This window comes from Corvus kubaryi, unplaced genomic scaffold, assembly GCF_017639235.1.
Source record: "Corvus kubaryi isolate FWS band 111438036 unplaced genomic scaffold, C.kubaryi_AGA036_p1.0 133, whole genome shotgun sequence".
NCBI lineage: Eukaryota > Metazoa > Chordata > Aves > Passeriformes > Corvidae > Corvus > Corvus kubaryi.
The window spans coordinates 16,889,585-16,905,137 of NW_024580667.1; the positions used below are offsets into that span (position 1 = coordinate 16,889,585).

Sequence of the window (15,553 nt, forward strand, 5' to 3'; positions counted from 1 at the left end):
CTCTTGGAGGGGCAGAGATACCTCAAGGTTTGGGCTGGGGGAAGGGGCTGGGCACAGCTCCTAGGTCTCTCTTGCTTGTTAGCATTGGAGGGAAAACAGGCTGCGGCCACTGCGGGGAGAATTCACCACCACTGCAAGGCTCTGTGCTGCTGTCTTCTCCTACCCTTGCTGCTTCCGAGGTTCCTGTTACAGCTCATTTCGCTCTCCAGAGGGGCACCGGGACTGACTGCTCCTGTGGGCTTGTAAAGCAAGCCCCTTCTCCATCCCTTCTGCCGGCTGAGCCACCATCACCACGTGGAGAGGTGGTCGCGCTCTCGCCACAGCGCCCCCTGCAGCCGGGGGGAGCCATTGCACCTGCCCGGCCAGGAGCCACCAGCGCCCCTGCTGGCTGTGAGCGGAAGTGCACTGACGGGGAAAGGGCCCGACAGTCGAGAGAAGGCTGGCACTGGGTTCTGGTTCCGTTTGTTCTTGCTGCTGCTATTATTGTTGTTTGTTTGCCTTGTTATCCATATGCATACTAGTAAAGCACTGTTACTCCTTTTCCCATATCTTTGCCTGAAAGCCCCTTAATTTCAAAGTTATAATAATTCAGAGGGAAGGGGGTCATATTCTCTGTTTCAAAGGAGGTTCCTGCCTCCCTTGGCAGACACCTGTCTTTCAAACCAAGACAAGGTCCCAGACTCTCAACCCATCTCCTAGCCTGGCCAAAATGACAAGCTTTGGCTACAGCCCAGTTTTTATCCAATATCTAAAAGCATCTAGAAGGCTGATAATAAAAGTCTGGTAAGCCTGCTCCAAGGAGAGAGCATATAGCTCCACTTTTTGAACCTGTCTTCAACTTGAAATTCTGAAGATATCTGAAGTTTTCAGATTCTCAGAGACAGGTAAAACACAGCACTGTGATGTGAAATATCAGTTTTATGCAGCAGCCCTTCTAGAAATGCCGCACCCTCCTGGAATGCCCTTAGCTCTACTACCTAGCAGAAAACACACTTTGCACCCACCTTGCAACTAAGTACAAGAATACTACTGAAACACAAACTGCCCAGCCGTGGCAGGGCAGCTGTTGGCTTACTTATTGCATGTGCCCCATTCTCCTCTCCATTCACAGTGGCTTCTCCGTTCTTTGGTGTGTTCTGCTGGGAAACAGCAGTTGTCGTAGCTCCCGCTGTGGCTGCCGTGGCTGCTGCCGCTGCCGCAGCGCTGGCTTGTTGCTGCGCTAGCTTCTCTCTGAACGCTTGCTGTCGGGTCTGAACGACATCAGGCATCACCGCGTCTATCAGAGACAGGGACTCTATTGGCCTGCCATCAAATACTGTACCATCCTGCAGGGAAAACAAGCAGAAGGGAAACCCCAAGTTTAGGATTTTGCCTCTCAGGTTGGCAAAGAGTCACAAAACGAGGCTGTGTGAAGATACTACACTTTGACTTAATGAATAGTGCCACAGGACTATGGACTGCCTCTCTCTCAGATCTGTGACAGTGGTACTCATGGTCCACTCAGGAATCTGATCACTGGAAAAGTAATTTATTGGAATTTTACAGAAAGTTTAACCATATAAATGCTTTATAGATGCAAAAGAAGTTAAGCTGTGTCAGAAAGTTTCACTTTGTTTTCTGTTTGAAAAAAGAGAGTCATGGCTAAAACCATGACAAACGCAAACAGACTTTGGTTAAACTGTTTGTTTTCCTACATTTGCAGGAACATAGGAATGGAACAGAAGCGGATGATGCATAATGAACCTCAGCCAAAACATGATGCATGCACAAATTCAGTGGTTTCTTACACAGTGTTTTTCAGCCCAGCACCACCAGTTGTAGCTGATCATACAAGACAGCCTTACCATTATTTTTCTTTTATTCCACTACTTTTATTCATAAGAGTTATGACTTTCATTTTGGTTTCTGCAAATTAGGCTTCAGCTTCCATGACCAATTGAGTAAACTTTTAAGCGCTGTTTAAGACTTAATACAGACTATACTGACTTAGCTTTTCTTCGCTTTCACTTTCTTATTATCTTAAATATAGCGGAAAGATTTTAGTAGTCTTTATAAAGTGCCTTTTTGCCAATCTTCTGCAAACTCCCTTCAATTCTTTGAAATAATAATGATCCAGTGGTGAAAGCTTTGTTCTTGAGAAAGAGCAAGTAAGAACTGGAAATGGATAGATAATGTAGATGGTAAACAATATAACCTTCAACAGGTAAGAACAATTAATAAAGAAAAATAGTTGCTTGCCTGACTGGTATGTTTCTGCTTAACTAGTTGTTGAATTACCCCTTATAATTATAATATTAAGATAATACATACTTGTTTCCTCATGGGGAAGAAAAAGGAGGGAGACAGTCATTAGAGAAGAAAACATAATCTCTCTTTCTCCTCAACGTTTTTTTATGTCTCTGCCAAAATTTATTTGAATCTTGACTCAAATTCTTGCTGCACAATAAACAAAATGTTTGCCAACAGATCCTGACATCTTACATTTTCATATGTAAATGTGCTCACTGGACTATTTACATGACTGCCTTTCAACAGATCATAAACAATAATTTTATACACACTAGTTTATAGTCTTACTGATTACTTGCCACTCTTAAGTAATACACGTAGAAAAGAAACACACAGAGAAGCATTTATGTAGCCCTTACTGGGATTCAGATGTAGCAAGAATGGCCTTTGCTTTGCTGTAACATATTTAACAGTACGTATTTGAACAGAATCATTGAATGGCTTGGGTTGGAAAGGAGCTTAAAGGTCATACAGTTCCAAGGTCCCTGTCGCGAGCAAAGACACCTTCCACTAGACCAGGTTGCTCAGGGCTCTGTTCAACCTGAATCAAACCATGATGAGAGCAACATAAATCTTACTGGTGACAACAGGCATATTTTCAGATTATTCTCTCATTTTAGGGAAAGTCTTGAAGCTGGGTAAGAGCAGGCCCCTACAACCTGACCCGCTATAGGTGCTGTTCAGAGCTGGAAGTTTCTAATTGGGTAGCTCCAATTTCAGGCATGAGGCAAAATGTTAAGTAACAGCAAATTGAGACAGCTTCCTAACACTGGTTTGTTATTACAACTGCATCAAAGTGCAGCTTGGCGTGAATGTCAAATGTCATTGCCCCAGTTAGAAAATAACACATACACAAATCTTACATACAGTATCGAGGCATAAGAAGAAAAACCATACAGAATGTTTGAATAAAATCAGTTTCCAAACTACACATTGCAAACGGCCTTTTCTCTATTTTATACTCCTTTGTTCTCACCCATGCTGTTCACATGCTACATTCAGGTATATAGGAAAAAGCAATAGCTTCTTTGTATTAATATTTATTACAGATGTTTGTCAATCACAAATATCTATCATAAAAATCTTGTAATGCAGTACTTGCTTATCTGTCACGCTTCACTCCCTCTCAAAGCACCATGTCTTTAAGGATGGCAGGGCAAAACCCCTGGCTTTTCCCACATCCCTTCTTTGTTTCCCCTGGCAGTTCAAGGAGAACAGAGGCAGTTTGTGGCTGCTCATACAATCCCTACAGAAAACCTGCACCCCAGCCACAGTCAGAATTTACACACACCTGTTTCACCATGCCTCATGCCTCATCTCATATGATCTGAGCCAAAGTCACTGAAATCACTCTCCAGTGACCTTTGCGGATTTTTGATCAGGCTTCTCATGGCTTGCATGTTCTCAGTGCTGCCTGCTAGGAAGTGTCAGTGAGTGAAGCTTTAACCTATGCTTCAGGTTTTTCCTGCCAAATTCTGCTATAACCTTGAAAACGCAAGACTGTAAACACTGGCACCTTTTCTTGTTTGCTGCAAGAACCTGCGCACCCTGGATTTGTTGGCTGGGGTAGCAGAAACACCACTAATATCCATTTAAGCAGCGCAGAGAATGCCTCAATGCCACAGCTAAAAAACTGAAATGTCTCTCTCTCTCTCACAGCTTTCTGGCTCTCTGCTGGGATGGGGCAAAGTACGAGGAATAAAATTAACCCAGATGAGGAGAAACAGGGGAGTGGCTTGTGTCGGGGCTGCTGGGGTGTGCTGCTCGGCACATCCCAGCGCGCGGCAGTGGCAGGGGTGGTACTTACTTCATTGATGCTGATCTCAGCCTCCACATACTGGAGCCCCTTCTGGAGGATGGAGATGAGTGCGGCAGGTGGCACTAGTGTTCCGTTGATGTTGGACTGGCTGATGTGGCTCTCGATACCGAAGGTAAAGGCCGAGTGGGAGAAACCTGAGAGCAGGAAAAGGAAGCCATGACATGAAATCTAAATGCACCAGTCAGATACACCTTCATGGTCTAAAAATAATTCTGTCCTGATATCTGGGAGATGCTGCCGTGTAAGCAGAACGATGTGGGCTGGCTGCTCGGAGCCAGGGGGGTCAACCAGAGCCACCCTGACCACCCATCCCCCTCCCCTGCACATATACGGGAAGCCATATAGAAATGGAAACACATGCAGAGAAAAATAACTGCACTAACTGAAACAAAACCCCCCAAAACACGTAGACACCAGCAATCGCCACAAGGGCAGGTCCAGCTAAAAAAAAGTGCCTCAAATCTCCATTTCCCTTGCTGAATTTCAGTGTTGGGTGTTTGCTGAAGCTGTGCACTTAAATCCCTAGCAGCATGCAAGTTGTGCAAAATCAAGGTGTAGATGCAGCTGACACAGGGGAGCCATTCCCTCATACTAGGGAAGAGATTTCAAATCCTCTGCTCATTTATTGCTTAGTACAATATGATGGGCAGAGCACTGCCGTTAAAATGTGAAACTACAAGAAGGCCATTCCTGTAAACCTATTTTCTGTATGTGAATAGCAATAGCAAAAGTAATTAATTGGGATCTGCCACACAGCAGATGACAAGCCAGTGAGGTGGCCTGTATTTCAGCCAAAAGTCTTTCTCTTCCCTGTTTCATTTTTGTTGTTGTCTAAGTAAGTGGCAGTGAAGGTGACAGTACTGAAAAGTAAAGAATTTCAGCAGACAAACTTTAAAGAGTGCTGCCTTAAATTGTGGCTGAAGCTGCTCAGAACTGTTGCTGGGTATGGAGGCAGGCGCTGCAGAGCAACTGTATGGAGGGGCAGCCGCGGGAGGGGGGGAGGGGGAACAGGATGTAGATATAACTGTAGGAATCCATTTATCATCACACTGTCTCCAGAGCATTAATCTAACATTAAAAGCCTTGGAGAAACCACCCATGCACTGTCTCAAACAGGAAGAGCCCTCACAGTCTCCACCAACTAGACAAGAAAAAAAGCAAACAACAAACCCCCCCCCCAAAAAGAAAAAGAAAGCAGCTTTCAAATGAAAATACTTCAGTTAAATATAGCTGTGCCTCTTCCCCTTGTTAACACTAGTTTCATTTATAGTTTTGTCCGTTAAGGGATTTCCCCCATATCACTGCAATGTCCAATTGTGTGGAGGCTGGGGATGTGATTTTGGGCTCACTCTACACTACTGCTTTCTTTCTCTCTTTTCAAGATATTTTTCCAGCTAGCTCAATTATTAACATAGATAGCTAGCAAAAACAAGCTGAGAAACAGAATGCCTCCCACATTTGAAACCAAAGTATGTATTTCTCCGATTCTCCCCTTCCCCCTACACATTTTATTTTGCTGCTACTTTTCTCTTTTTCCTGGTAACAGCCTCCATCCTCTCCCTTCCCAACCCTAATTTTCCTTCCTGGCACTCTCCCAGTTTTGGGGGATGCTTGGGATGCTTTGGACACTTCTTAGGAAATGGCAGGTCCACGTATGAACAGAATTCCATAGGATTACAAGGCATAAAAATAGCACAGATATAAACCCAAAGTGGAAAACTGCAGTATCATTTATGTAATCCCATGTCCAATTCTTACTTTGTACTGCTCTTTATGTCCTGGTCTAATTTATGAGCTGCTGGACCTCCTGCCGCAAAATAAGACTGTAAGATCTGCAGGGCAGTGTTTTTCCCTTGTTATTAGTTTTGTAGGACATCTAAGCCCATTACTGGGCATCACAACGAGGAAGAAATCAAGCACTGAGCATACACAGCCTGCACCTGAGAGATCTAGGGCCTGATCACCGAACACTGAAGTCTCTATGTGTATCTATAAATGCATGGCATACAACTAACCAGAATTAGCGAATCAGATCCCTCTTAATTTATATTTTTGTGTATTTGAATTAATCAACAGTGGCAACAAATCTTTCTTAAAACAGAACGACTTAAAAATGCATGACAAATAAATTGGCAAATGTACATAAGAATGAGAAAATTAAGCTGTTGTCCAAGAGCACTAAAGGTGACTGCTAAAAAACCCAGCAGCTGGTTTGCAGGTCAACAGCTCAGAAAATTGTAACATGGTCTCTGATTAAAACAACAGGTGGATGGCATAAAAATGGCAACCAACTAACATGGATGGAAAAATAAAAAAGTGGAAAACCATGACTGTGGATCTGGGGCAGGCATAATTTTAAGTATGATGTTTTACATCTCATTATTCCATTTTGTATCTTGCAGACTTTTTAGTTGGCTTCTGGCATATCTCAAGCCCCATCTTTGCCAGGACACAGATGATTGTGCACACAGCTAAACCTCTTTGTTCAGTCCTGATCCCCAGAGAGCAAAACATCTCACCTCATAGCATGTGAAAGAAGAAACTTCTCAGTGCAAAACTTGTGTTTTTGCAAAGAAACTTGTTATCTTACTGTTTCTCTCTATGCTGAGAAACTATTACGAAACATTACCAGTTAGATGAGGAAACACAAAACTCCTGGTACACTGTTACTGAGGAACAATCTCACTCACACACCTCCAGCAGTTGTGAGAAACTTTCCTAAGATTTTATTTGACAAGATCGGATAGCAAAAATCAATGGAGCAAAACTGTTTGAATGGGTGCTGCTGGACATGGTGCTCCTCACCCCTCTTGAAAAAGTCCTCCCATACAACTGTAGTTATAAGAAAAACAACAGAAACATGCCAACCAGTCCTCCAACAGATAGCTGATTCCCTCCTGATTTCTTGTATCACCACAGTTTTATAAGGCTCATATGAAAGTGGACTGGTTTTAGAAGTACCTCACACAGTCAACAAAATCCTCAATGAAGCTGTACCTACATCAGGTTTCTGATAACACTGAAGAATCACCTGAGCTTTATTTTTACAGTTACCAGATGCCATCAGTTCTCTTCAGGGCTCTGCATTCAAGTACACTGAATTACACAGCAAAGTTGCAGCTCTATAGTTCAGTATTACAAAAAGGTGATTTCTATTAAACAAAGGCAATTTTTGAAAAACGTTAGCTTCTTAACTTGGCCCTCCATCTAAGATCATGAAATTACACTGGGGATGCAAAGCCAAGACACAAGCACCACCCCCACTTCCAGTCTGTCAAGGCAGTTGGGGAGCATGAGCAGAGACAGAAGGTGCTCTGCAAGTGGGGATCTGAAGAAAGGATGTGGTAGGGATGATGTGAAATTACAGCAGACACAAACTGAAAATGCCGTGGCAGCAGTGAAATGAATGAAAGTTGCAAATCCGTGTCTGTATGCATTCTTTCTCATAAATTCTGTCACTCTGGTGACTGCAATAATCACTCCATAAAACAGTAATTTCTATTCAAATAGCACCAGTAGACAAAATCTTAGTGCAATAAATCCTTTGAAGACATATGCAGTGAGACTATGAGCTTTTAAGGTTAAAAGCATGAACACAAAACACACTGAACAGGTTTCATAGCAGTGAACCAGTCGCTTTTGCTGTGACATGACCAGTGCCCTAAATGGCATCTTTCAGCAGACTTGAGAGAATGGCTTCCAGGTTTCTTCTGCCTCAAAAAAGATGGGAAAACAGAAACCATCAAGCTATGCATAATCTGTAAATACATTATCATGTATGAAAAATAAACCCAAATGAACAGTGCACATCTTGGGATGATCTTGGTATGAATGGAGGTGACTTAACTGTGGAATAGTTGGACTTGAAACATCTTACAGAGCATAAAAGCAGAGAGGAAAAAATGAATGCAGAAAACAACTACTTAAATGACCCCCCATACCTAAAAAATTGTTATGCCAAGTCAAAAATAGACTTGAAAACTGACTGAAATTCCTAATTGAGAGATTCCCACACTTTTTTTTGTACTGACAGTGGTAACAGGTCCCGGTTCTGTGCTGTATCTTTTCCCACACTGAGGTGTCTGTATATACTCTCAGTGGTACATACAAAGCCATTTGGGAATTCTTGCCCTAGGCAGTGCCAAAAAATGCATATGTAGGACTGCGTTTTGCAAAATTTCACTGATAGGTTTTGCTATAACTGCAAAAATGGAGATGATGGAGGGCTTTTCCCTTGGCTGCTCCTTTTTCAGTTAAAAATGGCTTCCCTTTGAAGCTAGATTTGTCATTGATCATAAAATGACTACATTTTATTTAATGAACACAAGGATGCTTGTTGCATGCTTGTTTGATCTGCAGGCTACATAGTTTTAATTGTTTGCGATATACCTGGCTCACATCAGCAATGCCTGTCAAATCTAGGTATAGCAAAGGTAACTGGGCAGCCACACAGCCTGGGGAATGACTTTTCTTCTCCAGAGATGTGTCTCACATCCTCTGGGAGCAAAGCATTCCTCCTTTTAGGCTAGCAACTGGGGTGATGTTGAGTATTCCCCAGGCTGGCTCATCGGGCACTCACAGCTCCAGATAAAATTGACATCCACCAAGTGCTCATTTCCCAATCTCTTTAGCACCACAAAAAGCATGTTTTTGGAAAACTGAAACCTTGAGTTGTAGCAGCTACAGTACCTACTTCTGTGTTTGTACGGCTGAGGGGAATGACAAAGAGGGGTCTGTGGAAGCAACAACTTTTGAACTGCTTCAGTCTTTGCTGGTTACTTGGGAGTTACCTTGGGGATGCCCTGATGAGCCATAGTTAAGTGATCTGTTGAACAAAGTTTTCTGTTTGTGAGCTACGTGGACTTAATTTTCTCTAGTTAATCTAAATAGCTTGCTGTTCAAATAATTTTTAAAACCCACGTGTTTTTCAGTTATTTGCAAATTACTTGGTTCAATTACACTATAGGATCCTTCGCTGAAACATTTACTACTGTAGAACGAAGCAGAGAATAAAGAATTATGAACATCAAGTTGCCTTTTACACACACCTTGGGTATCTTGATGAAGCCTCTATCCCAAGACTGAGTACAAGTAACAAGCCATTCCTACAAATCTTTGTATAACTAATGCCCTGTGTGGCCTTCTCTTCTGGAAAATAGTGAGATTTCATTTGGAGATCTGTGTCATTTCCTTCAATAAATTTTCCTATTTCTTTAATTCAAGCAGTGCAGACTGAGGTTTGCAAATACAGAGATCTTAAGTTCAATTTCTGGAAATCACTAGATTCGTATGTTATTACTTTAAAAAAAGAGAGATGAAAAACAAAAGGCATAAACTATTTGACAACCCCTTTTTTTTCTCTAAAAATGTAACCATCTCCACATGGAAATAACCAGCACTTCTTGTTTAATTGATTTCTCGGACATTGTGTTGTCTTTCTTTGTGGAAATTTCCAATATGAGCTCCTCTAATCCTCACCTCTGAAGTAACACAGTGTTCCCCTTCAAAGTATTTGGCAAGTAGAGGAGACAAAAATGAGGAAGGCTTTAAAATTTTTAAAATTTCTGGCCCAGCAGAATCAACCTGCAGCTGCTATAATGGGATCCACCAGCAATCTCAAGTTTTCTGGCTGCCCAAGTGCCTGTTTTCTTTAAGGTAAGTCTTGTACCTGGCACTAGTGCTGAGACTTTGACCAAAGAACAATTCATGCAAGAATGGAAGTCATGTTAGAGCTGACTACAGCTATACAGGCTGCATGGCAAAAAAAAAAAAAAAAAAAAAAGGTTGCGAGGGGCAAAGGAAAGTCATCTTTATGACCATAAATGGGTATATGGGCAAAATTCCTGGGAGATTCAGAGACATCAAGCAGAAACATTCCACCATGTTATGAGTCAAAAGAAAATCATGTGCTGGAGGAGCAGACGCTCACACACAACCCCATCAGCTGCTTTACCATGTTACCAAACCCAAGTAACTCCAAAGCTGCCCAGACAACTGCTTGCCAAAGAAACCAGATGCAAGCAGTGGAAAAACATTCATCCTGAGTTTGACGTTTGGGTCCTGGGAGTGCCATGTAAGCAGGAAGGCAAGGAGGGCAGAGTGGTGCAATGTGGTGTTCTGAAATAAATTAGAGCCCCATCACAGCGGTTAAAACAAAGTCCACACCCCCCCCTCCCCCCATGAAATACTACCACGAACACAATAATTTCCTCCAAAAACGAATGATGTACAAACAACACAGTTAATGTCAAATGAAGACTTTTGTAGGTCTAGATTTATCAATATAGAGAAGCAAGGTACATGTATCCCTAAGGGCAGATTTGAATGCAATTTATGTATGCAAAACCAGAAGCAAACAACTTTAGTTAGAACAACTGTATTTTCTTAATTTGGGGTCTAGCACATGCTAATCTAGTTCTTGAGGCAAGTGATGTAATTTCTTGTCCAAGAGGATACAATGACGTTCTTCACCATACTTCACTGCTGCTGCCATCTTAGCCTAGCATTTTCTCTTCTATATGATGCATTGAGTGACAGCTGAGAATGTAACATAGATCCCCATCCTTGCTTCTGCTCAGATTTTTGTCTAAACTGAATTATGTATCTGTAAAAATTATATGCAGAGGCTTCACAAAAAGAACAACCAGTTTCTTTGAAATATGTTTGGTCACAGTAAGTGTCTGGTGCCTTAAGCCACTGATAAGATCCTACTAACAGTTACAAAAAATAACGGTGGACAAGAATCCTACACCAGATCTTGTTTGTTGTTCACAGCAGACTGAGATTCTTCTCTTAGTTGAGGTTTCTGTTTCTCAGTAATACATCCTAGAGTGCCCCTCTGGTTTTGGCAGTGCCTGCTTATTTTGAAGACTTACCTTTGCAATTACATAAAGGGCTTAACAAGGACACACATTAGCAATTTAAAATAGAGAACTGCAGTTGAAATATATTTTTAGAAAAATCAGCTGAACAATAGGGCTTGCACATTTGTTTCAAGATTAGGATTGCTAAACGATTAAAATTATTTCCAGAACCCTGGGAAACGTGTCCTGTATTACAAGCTCTTTCACAGTCACTGGGAAGTATAAAAAAAGGATTCCTAGCTGTAGGTAAAATTACAGTATGTCTAGTTACCTAAAGTTTTGTAGAAGTGATTATTCACTAATATTAAATGTTACACCCTTTTTTTCTAGGATATTGGACCTGTTCACCTTCTGCCAAGAATTCAGAGTAAATGTCTGCTACCCAAAATTATTTTATTATGTGCCAAAGAATGTTTTTGGCAGGTATTTTTTTTTCTTTTTCATGCAGGAAAATATGTTGGAAAAGATTAATACAACTTGGAAATGATCTTTTGATGAGTGGTACTTGGCACTCACTGTTTAAGCCTTTCTGAGGGCTGCAAATTAACAAAAAGAGAAATACGATATAGACAGAAAACAGCACAAGCAATGGAAAGAGGAACTTATAAAAATCTCTTGAAAACAAGGTCTGAAATAATCCTCTTTTTCACTCACTCTGTGTAAATGAGAATGACAATTGCAAATAAATATCAATACAGATCTAGCAATTTACTGCAACTATGAGCAAAGTTTGAAACAGCTTACGAAGGCCACAAGGACGAAAATAATATTTTTCTTCTAAATTAATGGGATGGTGTTATCTTTTAGCCCTGTCTGTGCAACCAAACATCCAAAGAGAGAGACGTGCATCATTTTAAGGATCATGTTTATAGAAGAGGCTCTCACAGTTGTATAGACTTTCCTTAAGCTATGTTCTTCTCTCTGTTCTAACATGCACCTCAAAGTGGTGGCAAGTAGAACACCACAGGTGACACTCAGTGGACATTCAGGAACCTAACACCAGGATGGTTACTGTGGGTGATAACTACAAATGGAGCCCTAACACAGGATGGGTGTGAGGAGGGGTGGTCTGTAAGTTTCACTGCTCTGCAGGCAGAACATTCTCAGCATAGAGGTTATTAGTAAAACTTGCAAAGCTCCACCGGGCCTGGAGACTCAGACTGAAAAGCAGTAAAGTGAGAAATGTGTAGCACTGCACTGGTTTTACCAGCAAAGCCATTTTGACCTTTAGACACCTGTCTTCTACCCAATATGCTATTTTCTTAATAGCCTAAAAATACTGTATTCATGCAAGCTTTAAAAAACAGGATGTGAAGTGATCAGAACCAAAATGTGTGCCATGGAATAAATTTGTAAAGGTGTAATTGTTTATGTTTGTGTAACTTAAAAATCACTGTGTTTGCTCTGTCTCCAAGGTCCAACACTGTATGGCAACTTTCAGGCCAAAGAAAAATTGAAACAGCCATGTTTAGAAAACTGTGAAGAGACCTAGAAGGAAATATGAAGTAAGCAGGCTTTTGCAAATGGCAAACCCCCAAAATACTCAGTGTATTTCTTTCCTTCACACGAACGTAAAAATTCTGCACCAATTATGAAACAGGGTAAATAGAAAGAAATTTTCAAACGGACCTCTTGAACTGCACCACGAAACATTTGAAACGATGGTTTATACATTTGTATGTAAAGAGATATCTGGTCACAAAAGTCATAATTCTGTGCATATAAAACCATAAAAATGGGTCTCATACAGTCTCTAACATTCTTTTAAAAATTTACCAGAACAAAGTAGGACAAAACCAATAACCTCTTTACCTGTAAAAATACTTTTTCCTAACCATCACAGAAGTTGGATTTTGTGAAGCCAACCATCAAATACAGCTAGTATGTACTCAGTGCTCTACCAAAAAAAGTGTCCAGTTTGGTTTTGACTTGCACAAGTGCTCAGCTTCATCCTTCCCAAGATCGGTAGCTTTGTTAATTTTAAACAAAAATGCTTTGGGAACTGCAGCCCAACAAGGCTTGCTGCCTTCTAATGCTGACCCTGATTTTCTTAAAATGTATTTATTGTTTACAAAGAGAATAAATCTTTACTAGGAGAGACAGAAACTATGCATAATAATACAGTTCTTATTTTAGAAATCAATTTGTCTTTTCAGCATAATCCATTCTCAAACAATGAACTATAATGTCAATTCAGAGTCAGTCCCACTGTTTCTGGAATCATACAGTCACTACCTTCCCAGTTTAGAAGAAATACAGGAAAGTAGAGGAGATATAAAAAAAAGGAGTCATGGTTTATTAAAATCCCTTATATACCCTTTTGATAATACACCATTTTACTACAAAAAAATTATGCTGGAGGCATTACATATATACTATATTACATGCAGTATGTGTAGTTACAGATGGCTTCATGTTACATAGCTACATTCATTCTGAGGTGACTTTTATGAAACACTTTGATTTAAACCATTTTTTGGGTCAAATTTCTTAAGTCTTCTTATCCAACAGTCACTTTAACACGTATTGCACTCCTAGAACAACACTGTGGTCTTATTGATCTAAAATAATTCATGAAAACTCTTGTGACTTTTGGTCCTATGGTTCTTGGCTGATTCTATAGCCAACTTCCCATAAATCAACAGATTTGGATCAAAACCTTAAGTTATTTTATTTTAATTGAGTAGGCTGGCCCTAAAAAGGATAATGCATCATATAAATAGGACTGCATGCCCACAAATCAGGTCTGTGCTAAACCATGAGAATTAAAAGTAGAGTTTGTTTTGCTCTAAAGCCTTAGTATTGTACAACTGAAAAGGTGAAAGAACCCCTGCCTTCAGTCTTAACACCAGTTCCTGAAAAATACAGTTAGCATCTCATTCATCCTGCATTTAGAGATATATATTCACCCATAAATTCATAAACATTACTCTGAAATAATTGAAAAAGAATGTTAAATATGTCCCAGCACCCACGTAATACTCTTTACTCAGAGGATTTCAACACATTTTAGGACTATAAACTTTCAACATCTGCTTTGAGGTACTGTTCATAGTATAACTTTGCTTTCAAAAAGGAAAAGTGAGGGACAGAAACTTTAGGGCCAGATATAAACACTCCGTTTTTATGTATGCCCTTGAAAAATGTATCACTTTACTTATTCAGTAATACCTGGTCAGCACCCAGTTACACCAGCACAGAAGTACCTGTGCAAAAAGAAGGTCAGAAGTGTCTTTATGCGGGTGCAGCTGAGGTTGGTCTGTGAGCTACAGTCACTCTGTGCTGCAGGCTGGACACATGAGGCCCAAGGGACTGTGGTAACATGAATGTAGAGACAAATAATGCAGCCACAGATTTGTCACTGAAACAACACTAAAATGTTTGTTTTATCTTTGGCTGGCAGGCTGTCATTTCAAGGGTGCACTTTTCCCTCAGCAAACAAAAGGTCTCCATCATCCTTGCCTTTAGAACACATCTATGTACAGAGCCTTGGGAACATTGCAGTGACTGCCCTGCAGACCTTTAAGAACAGGTTGTTTAAAGGATCTTTGAGGCTCTCCAGCGTTGAGCAGAAGGTTGGACTACCTGAACATGAGCCAGCGTGCCCTTGCAGCAAGAAAAGCCAAGAGCATCCTGAGCTGTACTACAAAAAGCACTGCCAGAAGGTCAGTGGAGGGGATCCTTGCCCTCTACTCAGCACTGGTGAGACAGGCCTGGAGCACTGCATCCAAGTCTGGGCTCCCCAGTACAAGAGAGACAGGGATATACTGGAGAGAGACCAGTGAAAGACCACAAAGATAATCAATAGACTGGAGCATCTGCCATACAAGGAGAGGCTGAGAGAGCTGGGGCTGCTCAGCCTGGAGAAGAGAAGGCTCACAGAGGACCTTATCCATGTGCAAAAATACCTGAGGGAGGTGCAAAGAGGATGGACACCTTTTCCAGTGGTGCCCAGTGACAGGAGGCAATGCACACAAACTGAACCACATGAAATTCCACTGAAACAAAATAAACCATTTTTTACTGCGGGGGTGATATAAGTATTGGAACTGGCTGTCCAGTGAGGTTGTGGAGTCTCTCGATCCTTGGGAGATACTCAAATCCCAACCAGACACAGCGCTGGGCAACCTACTACAGCTGACCCTGCTGTGAGCAGGGGAGAGGGAGTAGTTGATCTCCAAAGGCCCCTGCCAACCTGAACTATTCTCTGATTCTGTCATCTCATCTACCATCCAGCCTGAGCTCTCCTATGATCCTAATGAGCCAAATTGCAAGAAAACATAAAAAAAGGCAAAAGAAAAATCATTATCCACTGACTCTGCCATTCAGTGCACATTATTACTTTTACTGTCACACTGGACAAGTGCTTTTATTGACCAAGTGATTCATTCTTCTAATAAACTACTCCTCAAGGTATAGATTTTAATAATTTAAGAAAAAAACATGCACTGTACATTCTCCTTCTACCTAGAAGCAGTCTTCCTACACAAAGGAAGCAGCTTTGAAGCAAATTTAGCTGACCTATATATGCCAATCTTTCATGCTTTGCTTAATCTGAATTATTTTCAACGTGCACGTCTCT

General features: G+C 41.1%; 1 protein-coding gene across 4 annotated transcripts in view; it reads right to left on the reverse strand.

Moving 5' to 3' along the window:
- TBL1X (transducin beta like 1 X-linked) overlaps nt 1-15,553 on the reverse strand; it is a 191,909-nt gene that overhangs the window by 33,003 nt on the left and 143,353 nt on the right. For all 4 annotated transcript variants that reach the window (XM_042038089.1, XM_042038078.1, XM_042038092.1 and 1 more), the window contains 2 exons: nt 4,097-4,242; nt 1,076-1,325 (listed from right to left, as the gene is read on the reverse strand). In XM_042038089.1, the coding sequence (XP_041894023.1) occupies nt 1,076-1,325; nt 4,097-4,242 (396 nt within the window). The remainder of the gene's footprint in view (nt 1-1,075; nt 1,326-4,096; nt 4,243-15,553) is intronic.